General features: G+C 59.7%; 1 protein-coding gene across 5 annotated transcripts; it reads right to left on the bottom strand.

The window, feature by feature from the left end:
* Positions 1-3,919: 3,919 nt before the first annotated feature.
* Positions 3,920-20,383, bottom strand: LOC125450112 (F-box/LRR-repeat protein 19-like). Of its 5 annotated transcripts, none has more exons than XM_059643237.1 (11): positions 19,377-19,471; positions 17,832-17,888; positions 14,970-15,170; positions 14,358-14,501; positions 14,176-14,262; positions 13,015-13,191; positions 11,948-12,732; positions 6,938-7,101; positions 6,538-6,699; positions 4,890-5,108; positions 3,920-4,304 (listed from the first exon to the last, which is right to left on the bottom strand). In XM_059643237.1, exons 3-11 carry the CDS (start codon positions 15,138-15,140, stop codon positions 4,123-4,125), a joined length of 2,091 nt encoding a protein of 696 aa, XP_059499220.1. In that variant the 5' UTR covers positions 15,141-15,170; positions 17,832-17,888; positions 19,377-19,471; the 3' UTR covers positions 3,920-4,122. The 5 variants fall into 5 exon arrangements, with proteins under 5 accessions (XP_059499220.1, XP_059499217.1, XP_059499219.1 ...); XM_059643234.1 differs by lacking the exon at positions 19,377-19,471 and adding an exon at positions 18,319-18,519 and having other exon boundaries at positions 13,015-13,182; XM_059643236.1 differs by lacking the exon at positions 19,377-19,471 and adding an exon at positions 20,214-20,383 and having other exon boundaries at positions 3,921-4,304.
* Between the last annotated feature and the right edge of the window lie 79 nt (positions 20,384-20,462).

Here is a 20,462-nt window from a genome sequence, read left to right as displayed (position 1 = left end):
TGTGGTGGGGGCGGGAGCTAGGGGATTAGTTTGGGGCGGAAACAGGGCTGTGTCGGCGGGGGGTGGGAGGGAGCGGGGCGGGGGGTTAGTTTTGGGGACGGATACGGGGCTGTGTTGGGTGGGGAGGGAGCGGGGCGGGGCTGTGTAGGGGGGAGGATTAGTTTGTGGGGGGAGGGAGCGGGGCAGGGGGGTTACTTTGGGGATGGATACGGGGCTGTGGGGGGGGGGGAGGGAGCAGGGGGGTTAGTTTGGGGACGGATACGAGGCTGTGGGGGGTCACCCCCACCCGGGACGGGTTTCAAGCGGAGGAGTGGGGCACTGAGGTCAGTTCCGGCCGAGCAGGGTATCCCGGAGCCCCAGGGAGCCGTGGGACCTCCCCCAGCCCGCGGTCAAAGGCCGGTCCGGGCGGGTACCGCAGGCGGGAGAGGGAGTGCGACGTGGTGAACCGCGGGTGCCGTGGCCCGGGAAGCGGCTGGAAAAACTCAGCGGGTCTGCCCACCCAGACAGGGAGGAGGAAGACATTTCAGGGTCCGGGGGACCCCCCGCCCCCGCCGCAACCCCCTCAGAGTCGGCGGGCGTGCGGAGAACAAGGAGGGAGCCGGGAGAGATGGGGGAGCCGGACTGGGATAGAGGAAACATGGGGATCGGGCTGGGGGATGCTCCCCGCTTGCCCCTAGACTGGGGAGGTGGGGGGGGGCAGCGCCGGCTGCACTGGGGATGTTGGATGCCGCCCCCCCCCCCCGCCACCAACACAAAAAGCAATGGGCTGGCACCCCCACCGCCAACGCTCATGGATGCCCCACAGAAACTCCAGCACAGGGTCCCGCCAATCGTGAGGGCGTCGTGGGCGGCGAAGCCAGGCCATGGGTGGCACAGCCCACAGGATGCAGGGAGAGATCAGCCGGGGGGTGCCGCGGCGGGGGTGGGCAACCGCTCCTCGTGGGTGGGAGAGAGAGGGCCACGAGGATGGCCTCGGTCGGTGTTGGAGTTGACATGCGCAGTCCTGGTCACCCAGCTGCGGGAAGTTAACATGGAGAAGGGGCACGGGGAAGAGAGGCTGGGGACCAGGGTGTGGGGGTGACCCTCCAATCTCAAGGGGTTTGGAAAAAGGGGGATGGCTTCCCCTGCCCCCACCCCTGAGGGTAGGGGTGGTCGCAATGCAAGATGGGCACCTGGGTTCACATAAGAAGGGCGCGCGGCGGCTGGGACGGGAGCCACGTTGGGCATTTCGCAAGCCTCTCTGCAGGGACATCAACGCGGCGGCTTCGGTTGGGCCGAAGGGCCTGCTTCCACGCCACCAGGCCACGCTTCGATAGTGCCCGCCTCCCCCGAGAGGTGCAGCCACAGCAGAGACGGAGAATACCAACTCCCCCCCCGACCCCGACGTGGCCATCTGTCCGCCGTTCCTCCACCATCTCCGGGACAAAAACCCTGGAATTCCCTCCCCGCAGACACGGTGGGGTCAGCCCCGGGCAGCGGTCCCCAAAGGGGCAACTAGGGACGGGTATTGAATGCCAGAAATGGAGAGCCCGGGTCCGGAGTGAAAGGGGGCGCCAAATGGAGGAGGAGATGGGGAGGGATTTCCCCTCCCCGAGGTCGGGCGGGCGGGGGGGGGGGGGGGGGGGGGAGTAGGCAATGCATCTCGTGGATGTTGGAACTCAGCTGAGCGAGACGCCACCCGGGAGCGAGCGGCTCCCAGGGCGGGGGAATCCATTGGTCGTCGGAAAAGGGAGCACGCCATTCACAGTGAGAGGAGACGCTCACCCTCACACCACCCCCCGCCCCCAGCCCCCAGCCCTTGCCAAACACCCAGCTCCCACCTCCATCACCATAGCGACCGTTCCCTTGTGCTGTTCAATCCCAATCACCATCTCTCGCTGGCCTCAAAACACACCATCACTTGGACTCCACGACCTTCTGGGGCCAATCCCGACTGTAGAAGCAGGCCATCGAATCCATGCTGACCCTCTGATCAGACCCATCCCTGTGACCTTACCTTTCCCATCGGCCAATCCCACCCTAACCCCCACATCCCTGGGCACTACGGGACAATATCCCATCGGCCAATCCCACCCTAACCCCCACATCCCTGGGCACTACGGGACAATTTCCCATCGGCCAATCCCACCCTAACCCGCACATCCCTGGGCACTACGGGACAATTTCCCATTGGCCAATCCCACCCTAACCCACACATCTTTGTGGACTGTGGGAGGAAACCCCGGCAGACACGGGGAGGACGTACAAACCCCACGCAGTCACCCGAAGGTGGGATGGAGGTCTGGCAGGAATTGACCTGAGACAGAGGGCTGGGATCGATCAGGGTGAGCGACGGGAGGGTAAGGAAGGGCGGGAGAAGCAGCGAATGGAGGAACCACCAGGCACACGGACAGAGGACACAGCATGTAGGAAATGCCAAGTGCAGATCTCACTGAGAACCTGCACCCAACTTACAGAGAGGACGGTGGCTTCGCTTCAGTCACCCCAACACATCCAGATGCCCGGCGAGTGCCCGGGGGTGGGGGGGAGAGGCTTCAGGATCACACCGCCTGGCTGTGAGAGGTACTGCAGAAAGAAATTCCACCTCCCTCCTTCCCTCAGCCACATTCCCCGCCAGGTTCCCAGCCGTACCGTGGGAACAGTTCCCCCTCCATCACACCGAAACCTTCAGGGTGACCCACACAGATCCCAGCTCATCACATCTCTCCCTCACCACCCCCGCCCCACCGGCTGGGTATCACGGCCATCACACGCCGATCCATGTCTCCAGCACCCCGCCGGGGTCTCTCACCCATCCCACCCCAATCTGCATCTCCACACCTCCCCCCAGATCTCTCACCCACCCCCCACAATTTGTCTCCAATCCCCACTCAATCCGTGCCCACCTCCCACCCCCGGGCCTCACCCATCGGCCCCAATCCGTGCCCTCATTTCCCCCCCCCCCCGCCAAACTGGGTCTCACCATCGGCCCCAATCCGTGCCCTCACCCCCCCCCTCCCCCCCGACCCCGGGTCTCTCACATTGGCCCCAATCCATGCCCCCCAGCCATGTCTCACCCATCAGCACCACCCGTGAATGCTCCCTGACACCAGTTCCTGACCGTCCTGCTACTTCAAACACTCTCTCCTCAAGGCCTGGGTTGAAAGCCCCAACCCAATCCCTCACTCAGCTCTCCCCTTAAACATTTCCAGCTTCTCCCAGTGTATCCGCCAGATATTTTCATGTCGCACTCCCCCTACACTGCCAACCCAGTCGTTTGCGGCGGAACTGCTTCAGTACAACCCTATCGGTGAATAAACACAATTCAGGGAGCGGTTAGCCAGCGAATCACAGGCAAGGAACAGCCCAGCCTTTCCACTGCATTGGACACATTTGATGGCAGACGGTCATTTCCCCGAGTGACAGCCCGTCCCATTCACACTGTTCTGTGAGGGAGCGCCGGGCTGTCGGTGGGTCAGCACTGACAACACTGGCATGCTGACGTCAACTTCCATCGCCGAGCGCGCGCGCTCTCTCCCTCCGCCTCCCCCTCCCTGCCAACCCCCCCACCCCCCCCCCCCCCACCCCACCGTCCCAAACCAAACCGACACCATTTCGACACACGCGCGACACCTTCCCGAGAGCGGTAACGACCGGGAGACCTGCCGGACGCGTGGCGGTGGTTTCGGGAAAAACTCGGTGTGCGACGTCGCAGAAGTCAGGGAGCTGAGCAAGAGAGAGTTGGGGGGGGTGGGGGGGGTGGTCGCCATTTTCCTTTGGGATTTTATTGGTCCCCTCGTGTCTGGTCGCCCGCGCGGTCTCCTCTCAGTACAACTCGCAGGCGGCTTGGATCCAAATCAGTGGCACAGTTTTTTCAGAAATTACACCAACGCGACAAAGCACAAGAAACTGGAGTGGGGGGGGGGGGGGGGGGGGGGGAAGGGGGGGGGGGAGGGGAAGGTGGTGAAAATAAGAAACAGAGGAAGCAAAAATAAAAGAGATTATGAGGGGAACCAAACAGAATTGGTTTCAGGTCCAAGCCTGGAGTCTGATGGTGAAAGTACCCAGCGTCATTCCCTCGCTCCCCACCATCAGCACCCGGGAGGGGGAGGGGGGGGAACACAGCGTCCCCTCCCTGTGGCGTTAGCTGTTCCGCAAAATCAATTTGTCCGGGGAGCACCGGAAGGTGGCGCTCATGGAGGCGTCCTTGGCAAACTGTTGGCAGCCCTCCAGCGTGACGAGCTTACAGCAACGCAAGTCCACACGGGACAGGTTCGAGCATCGCCTGAACAGAGGCAGGCACTGGTCAGTCAGTCGGTTACACCCTGCAGCAGGCCGGGCGGAGGAAAAGAGACAGAGAGAGAGAGAGATTAGTGTCGGGCAGTGTGGCGTCCGGGGGGGGACACAGAGAGAGAGAGAGAGAGAGAGAGAGAGATTAGTGTAGGACAGTGCGGGGGGGGAGAGACAGAGAGAGAGAGAGAGAGAGAGGTAGAACAGTGTCGAAGCAGGGACAAGGGAGAGAAAAGGGAACACAGAGATAGAAGGTGCGATGGAGGGACGGAAGGCCGTGATAGAGAGACTGAGACAGGAGGAGGGAACGGACGGTGGTGATAGAGAGACTGAGACTGGAGGAGGGATGGACAGCGGTGATAGAGAGACTGAGACAGGAGGAGGGACGGACGGCGGTGATAGAGAGACTGAGACAGGAGACGGGACAGACGGCGGTGATAGAGAGACTGAGACGGGACGGACGGCGGTGATAGACAGACTGAGACAGGAGGAGGGACAGACGGCGGTGATAGACAGACTGAGACAGGAGGAGGGACGGACGGCGGTGATGGACAGACTGAGACAGGAGGAGGGACGGACGGCGGTGATAGACAATCGAAGGCAGAGGAGGAAGCAGTTACCCGACAGGTTGATCTCAGTCAGATTGTCCCGGAGTTGGGAATTGGCAGCGGTCAGTAGGTTCACAGACTGGTCTCCAACGTGTGGACAGTGGCTGAGATCGAGACTGTTCAGCTGTGGGAGGTGTCGCACCAAGAGGCGCAGTGACGTGTCATTGATGTCCAGGCCAGCAAGCCGCAGCTCCGACAGGTTTGGCAGCCTCCCTCGATGCTCGTTCTGACCTGTGGAAGGGGCAGGAACAGGCTCCGGCACTCAGTACAGGGCTAACTGCAGGAGTCTCATCACCACCTCACACTGGTCAGGGGCTGTTACTGCAGGAGGTTCACCGCCCCCACCCACTGGTCAGGGGCTGTTACTGCAGGAGGTTCACTGCCCCCACCCACTGGTCAGGGGCTGTTACTGCAGGAGGTTCACCGCCCCCACCCACTGGTCAGGGGCTGTTACTGCAGGAGGCTCACTGCCCCCACCCACTGGTCAGGGGCTGTTACTGCAGGAGGTTCACTGCCCCCACCCACTGGTCAGGGGCTGTTACTGCAGGAGGTTCACTGCCCCCACCCACTGGTCAGGGGCTGTTACTGCAGGAGGTTCACCGCCCCCACCCACTGGTCAGGGGCTGTTACTGCAGGAGGCTCACTGCCCCCACCCACTGGTCAGGGGCTGTTACTGCAGGAGGCTCACTGCCCCCACCCACTGGTCAGGGGCTGTTACTGCAGGAGGCTCATCACCCCCCACCCACTGGTCAGGGGCTGTTACTGCAGGAGGCTCACTGCCCCCACCCACTGGTCAGGGGCTGTTACTGCAGGAGGCTTATCACCCCCCCCACCCACTGGTCAGGGGCTGTTACTGCAGGAGGCTCACCGCCCCCACCCACTGGTCAGGGGCTGTTACTGCAGGAGGCTCACCACGCCCACCCACTGGTCAGGGGCTGTTACTGCAGGAGGCTCACCGCCCCCACCCACTGGTCAGGGGCTGTTACTGCAGGAGGCTCACCACGCCCACCCACTGGTCAGGGGCTGTTACTGCAGGAGGCTCACTGCCCCCACCCACTGGTCAGGGGCTGTTACTGCAGGAGGCTCACCGCCCCCACCCACTGGTCAGGGGCTGTTACTGCAGGAGGTTCACCGCCCCCACCCACTGGTCAGGGGCTGTTACTGCAGGAGGCTCACCGCCCCCACCCACTGGTCAGGGGCTGTTACTGCAGGAGGCTCACCGCCCCCACCCACTGGTCAGGGGCTGTTACTGCAGGAGGCTCACCGCCCCCACCCACTGGTCAGGGGCTGTTACTGCAGGAGGTTCACTGCCCCCACCCACTGGTCAGGGGCTGTTACTGCAGGAGGCTCACCGCCCCCACCCACTGGTCAGGGGCTGTTACTGCAGGAGGTTCACTGCCCCCACCCACTGGTCAGGGGCTGTTACTGCAGGAGTCTCACTGCCCCCACCCACTGGTCAGGGGCTGTTACTGCAGGAGGCTCACCGCCCCCACCCACTGGTCAGGGGCTGTTACTGCAGGAGGTTCACTGCCCCCACCCACTGGTCAGGGGCTGTTACTGCAGGAGGCTCACAACCCCCCAGTTACTGTCTAAGCTCCCCCCACACACTCCCACCGAGCCCCATGTAAATCCCACACTGTCCCCTCCCCTCAATTCCTACCTGGCCGGGTGTCACTTGGAGGGGAGATGAGTTCACGGAGGTGTGAGTCCTTCACGTCCTCGACCCAGCGAAGGTCGAGTAGCCTCAGGCAAGAACAACTGGCTGAACAGAGAGCAGACACTGAGGACCAGGAACACCCGGACAGGATCAGCTCCTTCAGGCCTGGGCAAGGACCAGAGAGAACAGGGACACTGAGGTCAGACTCTGGGCTTCCACAACCACCATAAAGACCTTTGTTCCTCCACTCCCTCCCAACCCTCCATTATCACCTGTCCCAATCCTCAGGAACAGACAGGGAGCGATGACTGCGAGGGGGGGTTGCGAGGTGACTGCTTCCCCCCGCCCGGCCCCTCCCTGCACGCTCTTCCCACCCGCCCGGCCCCTCCCTGCGCCCTCTCACCCTGCAGCCGGTTCATGAGCCACATGAGCTGTTTCTTCGAGATACTGGTCCAGCTGAGGTCCAGGGTAATGGGTTGCCTCCTGATAATCCCACTCAGCATGGCTGGTGTGATCGACTTCTGTCTGCTCAGGTCAATCTTGGTCCACAATTGTTTATCACAGCACCTGGAGCATGGGGCGAGAAAGGCAGAGGGAGGAGGGAGAGAGGGAAGGGAGGAGGGGGGAGGCGGAGAAGGAGGGAAGTGGGGGCAGAGTGCAGGGGAGAGAGAGCCAGACAAACAGACAGAGACACAGAGAGAGAGAGAGAGAGAGAGAGAGAGAGAGAGAAACTGCCATCAGAATGGAGCAACGCCCTGTCGCACAACATCTGACAATACTGACTAAAAACTAACGACAACTCGGGTCCCCACCCACATGTACCAGAGTAACCAGAGTGTGACCGGGGTAGAGGGTAGAGGTGCAAAGGCCCCTACCCATCCAAATGGCCAAACAGCTTTCTTAAAAGTTTTCAGGTGGGTCCATGAATATTGGCAAAGCTGGGTGGGAGCCCAGTCCCAGTGCGGCATGACCCGAAACAGGATTGGCAGAGTCAGCAATCATCATGGTCCCCATAACAAATACCGTGCACAGCTTCTGTCTCCATATCACTCGGTCAGATCCACACTGGGAGCACGGTGCACAGTTCCTGTCCCTGTATCCCTCGCTCAGACCCACACTGGGAGCACCGTGCACAGTTCCTGTCCCTGTATCCCTCGGTCAGTCCCACACTGGGAGCGCCGTGCACAGTTCCTGTCCCTGTATCCCTCGGTCAGACCCACACTGGGAGCGCCGTGCACAGTTCCTGTCCCTGTATCCCTCAGTCAGACCCACACTGGGAGCACCGTGCACAGTTCCTGTCCCTGTATCCCTCGCTCAGACCCACACTGGGAGCACCGTGCACAGTTCCTGTCCCTGTGTCCCTCGGTCAGACCCACACTGGGAGCACCGTGCACAGTTCCTGTCTCTGTATCCCTCGCTCAGACCCACACTGGGAGCACCGTGCACAGTTCCTGTCCCTGTGTCCCTCGGTCAGACCCACACTGGGAGCACCGTGCACAGTTCCTGTCTCTGTATCCCTCGGTCAGACCCACACTGGGAGCACCGTGCACAGTTCCTGTCCCTGGATCCCTCGCTCAGACCCACACTGGGAGCACCGTGCACAGTTCCTGTCCCTGTATCCCTCGGTCAGTCTCACACTGGGAGCGCCGTGCACAGTTCCTGTCTCTGTATCCCTCGGTCAGACCCACACTGGGAGCACCGTGCACAGTTCCTGTCCCTGTATCCCTCGCTCAGACCCACACTGGGAGCGCCGTGCACACTTCCTGTCCCTGTATCCCTCGGTCAGTCCCACACTGGGAGCGCCGTGCACAGTTCCTGTCCCTGTATCCCTCGGTCAGACCCACACTGGGAGCGCCGTGCACAGTTCCTGTCCCTGTATCCCTCGGTCAGACCCACACTGGGAGCGCCGTGCACACTTCCTGTCCCTGTATCCCTCGCTCAGACCCACACTGGGAGCGCCGTGCACAGTTCCTGTCCCTGTATCCCTCGGTCAGTCCCACACTGGGAGCACCGTGCACAGTTCCTGTCCCTGTACCCCTTGGTCAGACCCACACTGGGAGCGCCGTGCACAGTTCCTGTCCCTGTATCCCTCGGTCAGACCCACACTGGCAGCGCCGTGCACAGTTCCTGTCCCTGTATCCCTCGGTCAGTCCCACACTGGGAGCGCCGTGCACAGTTCCTGTCCCTGTACCCCTCGGTCAGACCCACACTGGGAGCGCCGTGCACAAACTGGGAATTCAGGAGGCGTGCCTTTCCCTGGAGAGGCTGGGGTGCGTTGGAATGTGGGAGTGCCTCCCACAAGGGGTGACTGCAAGTTACTCTGGAGCCACTGCGAGTGTGGCAGTGTTGACTAACAGACCCAGTGAATTCCAGCCCTGGAGCTGCCTCCCTCGTTCTAACCTGCTTCACCTGGTCAAACAGCCTGTTACACACAGCACCTGGGATACAGAGCACTTTCCATTCACCGTTTCGACATCTTTCTCTCCCTCTTCCCCGCCCTCTTCCCTCCCTCCCTCCCTCTCTCCTCCCCCGGTTCAGCCTGCTGCTGTTCTGTGACAGAGAAGGGTGTCATGCCTTTAAACATACTGGGAATGTCATTCCAAAATCCCATTCCAGAATTGCCTAGGTTCCACCTGCGTCATGAAGACATACAGCACAGAAATAATCCCTTCGACCCAACCTGACCAGATATCCTAAATTAATCCAGTCCCATTTGCCAGCATTTGGCCCATATCCCTCTAACCCCTTCCTATCCATGTCCCCGTGCAGATGCCTTTTCAATGCTGTAACTGCACCAGCCTCCCACCTGTTTCCCCTGGCAGCTCCAACCATACACACACCACCCTCTGTGTGAAAGGTGTTGCCCCTTGGGTCCCTTTTAAATCTTTCCCCTCTCACCTTCAACCTATGCCCTTCAGGTTTGGACCTCTGCCCCTACCTCAGGGGAAAAAGCCTTGCCTATTCACCCTCCAGCCCTCTCGTGATATTATAAACCTCTATAAGCCTCAGGCGCTGCGGGGAAAATCGCCCCAGGCTATTCCGCCTCTCCCTCCAGCTCAAACCCTCTAACCCCGGTAACACCCTTGCGCCAGGGGAAGTGGGTGGGAGGCTGGTGCAGCTACAGCATTTAAAAGGCATCTGGATGGGGATGTGAATGGGAAAGGATTAGAGGGATGCAGGCAAATGGGACGAGAGTTTCGGAACCCAGTTGGCACGGGTGAGATGGTTGGTTGGATGGAAGGGTCTGTTCCCATGCTGTATGACTCTGTGATCCATCCTAGCCTGCCTAGTACCCCTGCTTTCGGGAATAGCCGTATCACATCTGTTCCCTTCCAATTTGCTGGGGCTGCTGTCGGACCTCAGGAGTCTTGCAGTGCTATGAGCAGTGTCTTTGCGCACTTTGTAACTACCTCTCTTGTGAACCTAAACGATGTAGGCCATTTGGGTTTGCCATTTCTAGAGAGATAATGGGAACTGCAGATGCTGGAGAATCCGAGATAACAAAGTGTGGAGCTGGATGAACACAGCAGGCCAAGCAGCACCTCGGGAGCACAAAAGCTGACGTTTTGGGCCTGGACCCTTCATCCCCCTCTTTGAAGGAGGGTCCAGGCCCGAAACGTCAGCTTTTGTGCTCCCGAGGTGCTGCTTGGCCTGCTGTGTTCATCCAGCTCCACACTTTGTTATCTTGCCATTTCTAGACCCCTTTTCTCACCAATTATCTTTTATTCTTACCCATATTTGATACTGACCACTCCGAGTTATACAGTCATACAGCACAGAAACAGACCCTTCGGCCCAACCAGTCCGTGCCGACCATAATCCTAAACTAGTCCCTCCGGCCTGCTCCTGGCCCCAATCCCTCTAGAACTTTCCTTATCCGAATGTCACTTTAAACGTTGCAATTGTACACACACCCACACACAGCAAGTTCCTCACTTTAATAAGGTTTGTCATGCTATAGTTGTGCCGTAGAATTGAAACAGAAGTGCAACGACACACACAAGGGTTTGGGTGGGGGTTTGGTTTCGCTGGCCAGGGCAGAGTTTTTAGCCCATCTCCAGGTACCCGCGAAGGTGGTGCTGGTTGTGGGGTGAGCTGCCTTCATTCCGCAGTCTGTTTGGCATGGGGGACACCCTCTGTGCTGTTCAGGGCACCCCCAGGATTTGGGCCCAGCAGCCCTGAAGGAATGGTTTCTGAGCCCTGGCGGGGAGGGGAACATGTGGGGGTGGTGGTGTTGCCCACATATCTGCTGCCCGAGGGTCTCTGGTGAATGTCTGCAGGGTACACACTGCTGCGACTGAGTGAGGTGTGTGTCGGGGGGGGGGGGGGGGGGGGGGGGGGGGGGGGGGGATGGACATTTGTGGATACGGGGCCAACGACGTGGGCTGCTTAGTCCTGGACGGTGTGGAGTTTCAAGTGCTGTCGTAGCTGCCCCGTGCAGGGCAAGTGGGGAGCATTCCCTCACACTCGTGCCTTGTCGATGATGGGACGGGCTTTTGGGTTGGCGGGGGTGGAATTAGGAGGGGAGTTACAGGATTCCCAGTCTCTGACCTGCTCATGTAGTCACAGGATTGATATGGGGCTGGGGTCCGGTTCAGCTTCTGCTCAATGGGAACCCCCAGGAGCTTGACAGTAAAGAGGACAGAGGTTTCAGTGATGGGAATGCCATTGAAATGACAAGGAGACGATGGTCAGAACGTGTCTGTTTTTGGAGTTGGTCACTGCCGGGCAGCCATGTGGCACAAATATTACTTCCCAGGTGTCAGCCCAAACCTTGCTGCATTTGAACATGGCCTGCTTCAGCATCTGAGGAGTCACTAGTGCTGAACATCGCATTCATGAATCATCAACAAACTTTCCGATGGAGGGAAGGTCATTGGAGAAGCTGCTGAAGATGGTTGGGCCGAGGACACTACCCTGAGCAACTCCTGCAGAGATGTCCTGAAGCGGAGATGACTGAGCTCCAACAACCAGGACCACCTTCCCATGTGTCAGATGTGACTCCAACCACCGGAGAGTTTGTTCCCTGATTCTTCGTGGATAAAGTTTTGCTCAGATTCCCTGACACCACACTTGATTCCTTTATGTCAAAGGCAGCATAATGAGCTTCGAGAACACGTCTCCTCCCATCTCTCGGAAATCATCTCCGAATCCACGTTTTGCCAATCCCCAGGGGACACTCAAGGGAGGATTTTGGCACGAGTGTACTCAAGCGACGTCCCACACAGGCAACCGAGATGTCTCCCCACCACCTGAGCAACCAGGCCCCTCGCAAAACAAACAAAAACATCAAACATTAACCCTCTCGGGTTGAATTCGAAAGCAAAACCAAAAGGAGAGTAGCTAAAGCGTACACTCGTGCCTACGAGAAAGCAGGCAACGTTAACAGGCAGCGCGCTGCCGTGCTCCTTACCAGCGGTTGAGGGTACGGCACACCCTCATGCAGACACACAAGTCCCGGTGGCTGAGGTAGCGGAAGACAGCTAGCCAGGCATGCCGCTGCAGGACATGGTCGGCGCCGGTCTCCAGGGGCAGCGAGTCGGGCTCGGGGCAGTCGGGAGGTGGCTTCACTACGTGGCGCTCCATCAGCAGGGGCCGGGACGGTGAGCAGACAGGAGGCCGGTTGAGGAACTGGGTGCGGGCTGCTACTCGCAGGCCGGGAGCACCAGGCGCTCTGGGGGCTTTGCGGCCGGACTGGGCCCGGCCCCGTGGGTGCCGAGCAGCATGCTGGTTCTCCTTGCCCTGCCAGGGCTCGCGGCCCTTGGCCTTGCCGTTGCGGGACGTGGTGTAGGGGGCCGGTCGGTGGGAGTGATCTGCCAGCTCCTCCTCCTCCTCCTCCTCCTCAGCTCCCTCGTCGTCCTCCTGTTCCTCGTCCTCACTCTCGCTAAAGCCCAGCAGGGAGGTCGCTGTCACCCGATGGTCGCGTGGCCGACGGGAGCTGCCATTGGTGCCGGAAGCCCCACCTCCACCGTCGCTGCTCTCCTCCTCCTCTTCCTCCGCTCCCTCTTCCTCCTCCTCTTCCTCCGAACCCTGCGAGTCTGAGTCCGAGTCCGAGCTGGAGCTCGAGCTGGAGCTCTGGGCTGGGTTCACACGCTCCAGCATCTGGCACATCCTCTTGAAGTGTTCCAGCTTCTCACGCTGGTGGGTCCTCTCTGTGCTCAGCGCCGTGCCCTCTGGCCCCCGGGTGTTCTTCAGCTTCTGGAAGATGGGGAGAGGGGTCAACATCTCCTACACCCGCTCCCCCGGCCCCTACACCCGCCTGCTCCAACCAGCCCCTTCCCCCAAACTTCCTCCAGCCCCCACACCTGGACCCATTCCCTGCCCCCTACACCCGCTCTCCACGCCCACACACGCTCTCTCTAACTCTGTAACCTCCTCCAGCCACCTACGTACCAGTGAGTATGTACAGAGTGAAGGGGGTGTTGGGAGACTGGGGGAGCCACCCCTGCCCTCTCATGAACTCCCAGCCCCACGCCTTACCTTTTTCTTGGGCCCAGCCTCCAGTGCTCCATCCTTCTCTTTCCTCTTCTTGCGCCCGGCTACATAATCCTCAGGCCTGACCCGGCCGCCCTCCTCCAGCTTCCAGCGAGGCCCCTCCTCACCATCTGATCGGCGCTTCCCACTCACCTCCAGCTGCTCCTTCCCCTCCTTCACATCCTAACAGGATGGGGGGGGGGGGGGGGGGGGAAGACAGCGGGACGGGGAGCAAGTAATGGTGGAGGAGGCAGTGAGCGGGAGAGGGAAGGTTGGGGGGGCGCGGGGGCACAGTGGGAAGACAGAGAGAAATAGGCCGACAAAGAAAAGACATGAGCAGGGTGCCGAGAGACAGAACATCCAGCCACAGACGCACCTCAGTACCTGCACACGCACACAGTCTCTCTCTCACACACACACACACACACACACTCCTGTCTGCGCGTGCATGCCCATATACATACACACAGACACTCAGCCGGCCACCAATCCCCACGCCACCACCCACGCACTCACCCACTCACCCCTGTACGCCAGCATTTGGCCCCCACCCCTCCAAACCCTTCCTATCCATATACCTCTTCAGATGCCTTTTAAATGCTATAACTGTACCAGCCTCAAACAATTGCCCTGGCAGCTCATTCCACACACGCACCACCCCCTCTGTGTGAAAATGTTGCCCCTTTTAAATCTTTCCCCTCTCACCCTTCAGTTTTGGACACTCCCCTTAACTCTGGGGAGAAGTCCTTGACTATTCCCAAATGTCCATGCCCCTCATGATGTTATAAACCTCTATAAGGGTCACCCCGCCCCCACCCCGATGCTCTGGGGAGAATAGACCCCAGCCTCTCCCTGTAGCTCAAACCCTCCGACTTCCCTTTTCCAAACCCCTTTCCCAACCTCGTTCCTGTAGCAGGGAGAGCAGGATCGAAAGTGGTGTTCCCCAAAGTGTCCTCACCAACACAGCGGCAACATGAACCCCGACACCCCGGCCCCCCCAACTCCGTACGATCAACACACTGACCACTAAAGGCAAGCATACCAAACACCGCCTTGGCTACCCACTTTCAAGGAGCTACGAACCTGCAGGGCAACGTCTCTTTGTTCATCAACAGTCTCCAAAACCCTCCCCACCGCTGACCCCGTCCCCATGGGTGGGACACTCACCTTGCCAGTCTTACCCTCGAGCTGGCACCTGGGGCACTCCCAGCAGTTGGGAATCTCGTCATTAATGACTCCGTCCGCCGCGCAGACCTGAGGGAGAGAGACAGATGGTGCGGGGGGGTTTAGACTGAAGGAAACGCAGCCTGCTTCGGGCACGAGGGTCGGTGGGGGGAACGATTCCTCACCTTCAGGCAGCCCGGATGGACAATCTCGTTACAGATGGTGCACTCCATCAGCGAGAGCTTGAACTTCTCGGCCTCGCCTTCGACAGACTCCTCCTTGCCAGCGTCCCCACACATGAGGCAGACGGCCGTGTGAGGGAGTACAGGCTACCTCCACCCACAGGCACGGACCGAGGGGCAGGGAGACAGAGAAAACACTTGAGTCAACAGGGAGGCAACTTCACTCTGACCCCGCGCTGTCCCTGTCCCTGGGGAGAGGGACAATGTAGAAGAAGCTTTCCTCTGTATCTAACCCCATGCTGTCCCTGGGAGTGTGTGATTGGGGGGGGGGGGCGGAAACAGTGCCGAGGGAGCCTTACCCTGTACCTAACCCCATGCTGTCCCTGTCCCTGGGAGTGTGATGGTGGGGGGGACAGTGTAGAGAGAGCTTTAGCCTGTATCTAACCCCGCGCTGTCCCTGTCCCTGGGGGTGTTTGATGGGGGGGGGGGGGGGGCGGGGGTAGTGTAGAGAGAGCCTTACCCTGTACCTAATCCCGTGCTGTCACTGACCCTGTCCCTGGGGGTGTTTGATGGGGGCGGGGGAACAGCATGGAGGGCGGTGGGTGGCGAACTCACCGCTGTGCACTGGCGGAGCATGCAGGACTGTTTCATGCGTCCGGGCCCCCCGAATTTCTTCATGTCCTTACAGAAGTGGCACTCCCCACACTCTGTCTTCTGGCAGGCATCGCACTTGCGACAGCGAGTCCGTCGGCGCCGTGCCCCGCTTGCCGCCTTGCTGGAGGACATTGGGGCTTTGGGTTTCACCTTGCCCTTGGCCTGCGGGACACAACAGGGAGGGGGGGGAAGAGACAGAGAGAGATGGGGAGGGGGGAAGAGGGGAGAGAGAGAAAGAGGGAGAGGGAGGGTGAGAGCAGGCGGTGGCGGAGCGGGGTGGCAGCCACGTCCCCGTGAGACTGTACAGCACCACTGGCCCATCGTCCAAAATGGTTCCCCACCCCCCAACCCCCCACAACCTTCTCCCAGGAAACTTTCAACACTTTGGCTCCTGTCTCTTTCCTGGGGACGGGAATTCGTGCGACTCACCTCCCCGTTCCCCACTTTCCCCTCCGCAAACCCTGCCCCGCCCCAACACACACACCAACACACACACACACACACCAACACACAGCCCCAACTCCTTCCGAATTACATCTGACTCCCTTGCGAGAAACAGCGAATGTCGCTGTACGGCAGGGAAATGGACCCTTCGGCCCAACCAGTCCATGCCGACCGTGATCCAAAACTAAACCAGTCCCACCTGCCAGCTGCTCGCCCAAAGCCCTCCAGACCCTTTCCTGTTTGCACACTTATCCCAAATGTCCTTTTCACTCCTTCCACTGCAAGGCCATCCCACGCATAGACCACTCTCTCGGCGTAAAAATAGTTGCCCCTTTTATCTGTTTTAAATCTCTCTCCTCTCACCTGAAAAATATGCCCCCTGTTCTACATATGCCCCCAACCCCTGGGGAAAAAGACACCTGCCATTCAGCCCCCTCATGATTTTATAAACCTCTACAAGGTCACCTCTCAACCGCCAACACTCCAGTAGAAAAAAGGTCCCAGCCTCTCCTTATAGCTCAAACCACCATTCCTGGCAACATCCCGGTCTCTCCCGAACCCCTCTCCAGTTCAATAACATCCTTCCGGTAACACAACGGGCCTCACCGACGTCCCTGTCCAACCTCAACGTGACGTCCCTAGCTCTTACACTCAAAGCTCTCTGAGCACTGAAGGCAAATGTGTCAAACTCCTTCTCAAACCCCCTGTCTATGTGGGCCAGCAACTTCTAAGAGTTATGTCCCTGAGTTCTACAGCGCGACCCAACTCCTGCCCTTCCTTCATTTCACCAGAACGCAACCCCTCACATTTATCCAAATTAAGTCTGTCCCTCCTCAGCCCATTGACCCAATGGATCAAGTTCTCATGGTAAATGTTCAAAAACCTTCTACAACACTTCAGCTCCAACCACTTTCTGTGGCAGAGAATCCCACAGGCTCCCTGCTGTCTGGATGAACACATCGCTCCTCATCTCACGCACACTTTTGAGCATGACCGACCGCACCGCACCCACCCCCGGCCAAACCACGCCATTATTCTGAGCAGCTGCCCTATCCTTGTTCTCAATCCCCGTCTCGTCACGTTGGAATCATATTAGATTTTACTACAGTTTAAAACCAAAAAAAAATTGACAACTCGGATTCAGCGTACATTCGGCGACCAAAAGGATATGGATGCTTTGGAGAGGGTACAGAACAGGTTCACCAGGATGTTGCCTGGTATGGAGGGTGCTAGCTATGAAGAGAAGTTGAGTAGATAAGGACTATTTACATTAGAAAGACGGAGATTGAGGGGGGGACCTGATTGAGGTCTACAAAATCATGAGGGGTATAGACAGGGTGGAGAGCAGGAAGCTTTCTCCCAGACTGGGGGACTCAATTACTAGGGGTCATGAGTTCAAGGCGAGAGGGAAAAAGTTTAAAGGAGATATGCGTGGTAAGTTCTTTACACAGAGGGTGGTGGGTGCCTGGAACGCGTTGCCAGCGGAGGTGGTAGAGGAGGGCACGATAGCATCGTTTAAGATGTACCTCGACAGATACATGAATAGGCAGGGAGCAGAGGGATGGAGATCCTTGGAAAACAGGCGACAGGCTTACACAAAGGATTGAGATCAGCGTAGGCTTGGAGGGCCGAAGGGCCTGTTCCTGTGCTGTAATTTTCTTCAATCCTGGCTCCCACCAACTCCCCGCACCCCCACCTCCTTCCTCAGCAGAGTGGAAACTCCACACCCCACCCCTGTCATCTCCATCTGGGGGGAAAAGACAAGATTTTGACACCGGGACAAGGCTTTCTCCCCAGGAGGAAGGGGGTGGGGGGAGAACGTGTTGCTCAGCCTCCTCCCTTCCCGGTAGCCTCCTCCCTTCCCAGTAACCTGCTCGGGATTTTATACAGAGATAATGGGAACTGCAGATGCTGGAGAATCCAAGATTATAAAATGGGAGGCTGGATGAACACAGCAGGCCAAGCAGCATCTCAGGAGCACAAAAGCTGACGTTTCGGGCCTAGACCCTTCTGATGAAGGGTCTAGGCCCGGAACGTCAGCTTTTGTGCCCCTGAGATGCTGCTTGGCCTGCTGTGTTCATCCAGCCTCCCATTTTATTATCTGGGGTTTTATACAATTCCTTCATATGGATCGCATCCTGTCCTCCGCTGGGCACTGGTGCAATCTCCTGAAAAGGCTTGGGGTTGGGGAGTGGGGGGAGGGGGGGGAGGTGCAATGAGCCAAGGGTGAACCTTCTGTAAAAGCACAAAAGTCCTTTCTGAAGCGAGCACAGCGCCCAGCACCAGCCTCTCAGCAAGGGCATTCCAGAATGGTCGCGGCACAGGAGGTGGCCACCCACCGCCCCCCCACCCCCCAGAAGCCGCTACGAGTAGCCTTGCCTTTCCTTTCTGTGTCGCTGCACAACATTCCTCTCCAACACCGGCCTCAAATCGAACCTGCCTCCGGGAGGCACGGAGCGCGGGCCCGGGCAGAGAGACCGGGAACGTCAGACATTGGAGGCAAGATCCGAACCCACCAACGGAGCCATCGGGATCAGAATGAAGTATGGATCCCAAAGGAGTTCGGGTACAGCACAATAAGATCCGGGAGCAGCAAGGAAGGATAAGGAGGGGTAGGAACAGGGAGCAAGGTGGGGTTAGGATCAGGAATGAGGGACAGGAAGAGATTGAGAATGAAGAATTGGGGGGATTGAAAGACAGGGCTCAGGAATGGGCAGGGGGTACAAGGATCAGGAATAAGGGATTTGGGGACCAGCAAGAACACACACAGGAGATAAGCATTAGGAGCTAGGGACAGGAGTACACCATCACAGCCAATGCTATTCACTCTCCACCCACCCACCCTCCCTCCAGTCTCCATATTGACCTGGCCTCCTCCTCCTCCAGGGCCAGCAGCTGGCGGGGGTGCTGGAGGCCCGCTCTCCTGTTCGTCCTCATCCTCAGGGCTCAGCGCCATGGCTCAGAGCCAGGCCTCAACCATTCTCCTGCTCCCACCTCCGACTCACACTTCGTCCCTCACCCGCACTCAACTAACTGACCCTCATTCCTTCTGCCCCCCAACTCTCCCTCCCCCTCCCCCGCTCCCACCCCCTCAATAAGCCTCGCCTCCTCACATACACCCCGACCGCTACCCCTCACACTCCCTCCATCCCCATACACCCCTGTCCCCCAGCCCTAACCCGCACCCGCCAGCGCAAACCCTGACACGCAGCCCTGCCCCCCCACCGTTACCCCTCACACGCACCCCTGCCCCCCCACCGTTCCCCCTCACACGCACCCCTGCCCCCCCCACCGTTACCCCTCACACGCACCCCTGCCCCCCCCCACCGTTACCCCTCACACGCACCCCTGCCCCCCCCCACCGTTACCCCTCACACGCACCCCTGCCCCCCCCCACCGTTACCCCTCACACGCACCCCTGCCCCCCCCACCGTTACCCCTCACACGCACCCCTGCCCCCCCCACCGTTACCCCTCACACGCACCCCTGCCCCCCCCACCGTTACCCCTCACACGCACCCCTGCCCCCCACCGCGAACCCTCACACGCACCCCTGCCCCCCACCGCGAACCCTCACACGCACCCCTGCCCCCCACCGCGAACCCTCACACGCACCCCTGCACCCCACCGCTAACCCTCACACACACCCCTGCCCCCCACCGCTAACCCTCACACGCACCCCTGCCCCCCACCGCGAACCCTCACACACACCCCTGCCCCCCACCGCGAACCCTCACACACACCCCTGCCCCCCACTGTTACCCTCCACACACACCCCTTAGCCCCGACTGTTACCCCTCACACACCCCGCCACCCCCTCACACTCTCCCCAGCACCCTGCTGCACTCCCTCCCACCCCCTCTCACATCCTCCTTCTCCCTCCCCCTCCTCACCGCCCCCTACCAGTGGGGAAGGAGTCACCTACAATTCCCACAGCAGTCTCACTCCTCCTCGCCCCCAACTTCCACCACCTCCTTGCCTTTTCTTTTAAAAAAAAGAGTAAGAAGCTAACTATTTCACTCTGCACATTCTAACACCGCCGACTCAGCTCTTCCCCTGATCTCTTTATTTGTTTATTTACTCAATTCCCCCTTCTGCCTGTCCGCCTGTCTCTCCCCTCTCCATTATTGTCTCCATCATGGCGCCGGGGCTCTGCGGGAGGGCCCGGGGGAGAGGGAAACCTGCACCGCGAGGCCCACCGGGAGATGTAGTTCCGCGGCCCCCATCCCCTGCCCAGCTCCAAGCCTTAAGTGCCGGCGGCGAAACTACAGCTCCCGGCAGGCCAGGCGCGAAGCCGCCAGGGCGCCACGGGAGTTGTAGTCGCCGACTCCCGCCTCGGGACTACAGCTCCCATCGATATAATCACGGGGCGCAGGCGCTACCCTCCAGGCACGATGGTAGATGTAGTAGCGGGCGCCCACCCCGGGACCACAACATCCGTCAGCGCAAGCGGCTGGGCGGAGAAGGGGAGCAGTGCGCAGGCGTTTGCACCCAGAGCATGACGGGTGATGTAGTCACCGCCTTCGAAGCAGCACGGCCGCACTACAACACCCATCGATCACCGCGGACGACGTAGGATGCGCTGTCCGCCGGATGTTGTAGTTCACGGACGGCCATCGCTCTTTGCCCGAAGTGGACAGCTGGACTACAATTCCCAGCGGGCCCAACACGCCCGAGCCGCCATTTTAGCGCCGGCCGGTTCCCTCTGTCTTGTAAATACAGATGGAGGAAAGAATGGCCTCTCTTTACGAAACCGACCCACCTCTTTCTCTCGTTTCCCTTTGTTTTTTCCCTCCCGCCTCTATCCCTGTTGCAGTGCCGTGATGCTTCCGTGACGAGTCTTCCCGACAGCTGCGAGAAGGGAAGGAAAAAAGTGATCGCCGCCGCTGGGGAGCTGGAGGCCGAACGGATCCGTTTGCCCCATCGAGGAGTTGGTTGGGGGGGGGTGGGGGGTTGGTGGATGGAGAAGAGAACGTGAACTGCGCAAGCGCCTGGGGTTTTGGGGGGCGGC

Source organism: Stegostoma tigrinum, chromosome 50, assembly GCF_030684315.1.
Source record: "Stegostoma tigrinum isolate sSteTig4 chromosome 50, sSteTig4.hap1, whole genome shotgun sequence".
NCBI classification, from domain to species: Eukaryota; Metazoa; Chordata; class Chondrichthyes; order Orectolobiformes; family Stegostomatidae; genus Stegostoma; species Stegostoma tigrinum.
This window is presented reverse-complemented; position numbering and strand designations above follow the sequence as displayed.

Excerpts from the sequence above, each read along its gene's own strand:
- LOC125450112 (XM_059643233.1), bottom strand. The coding sequence starts at position 18,408 with ATGGCGCTGAGCCCTGAGGATGAGGACGAACAGGAGAGCGGGCCTCCA. Across the intron at positions 13,192-14,175 it reads TCGAGGGTAAGACTGGCAAG|GATGTGAAGGAGGGGAAGGA; the intron begins GTGAGTGTCCCA and ends CCATCCTGTTAG. Across the intron at positions 4,305-4,889 it reads GACTGAGATCAACCTGTCGG|GGTGTAACCGACTGACTGAC; the intron begins GTAACTGCTTCC and ends GGCCTGCTGCAG.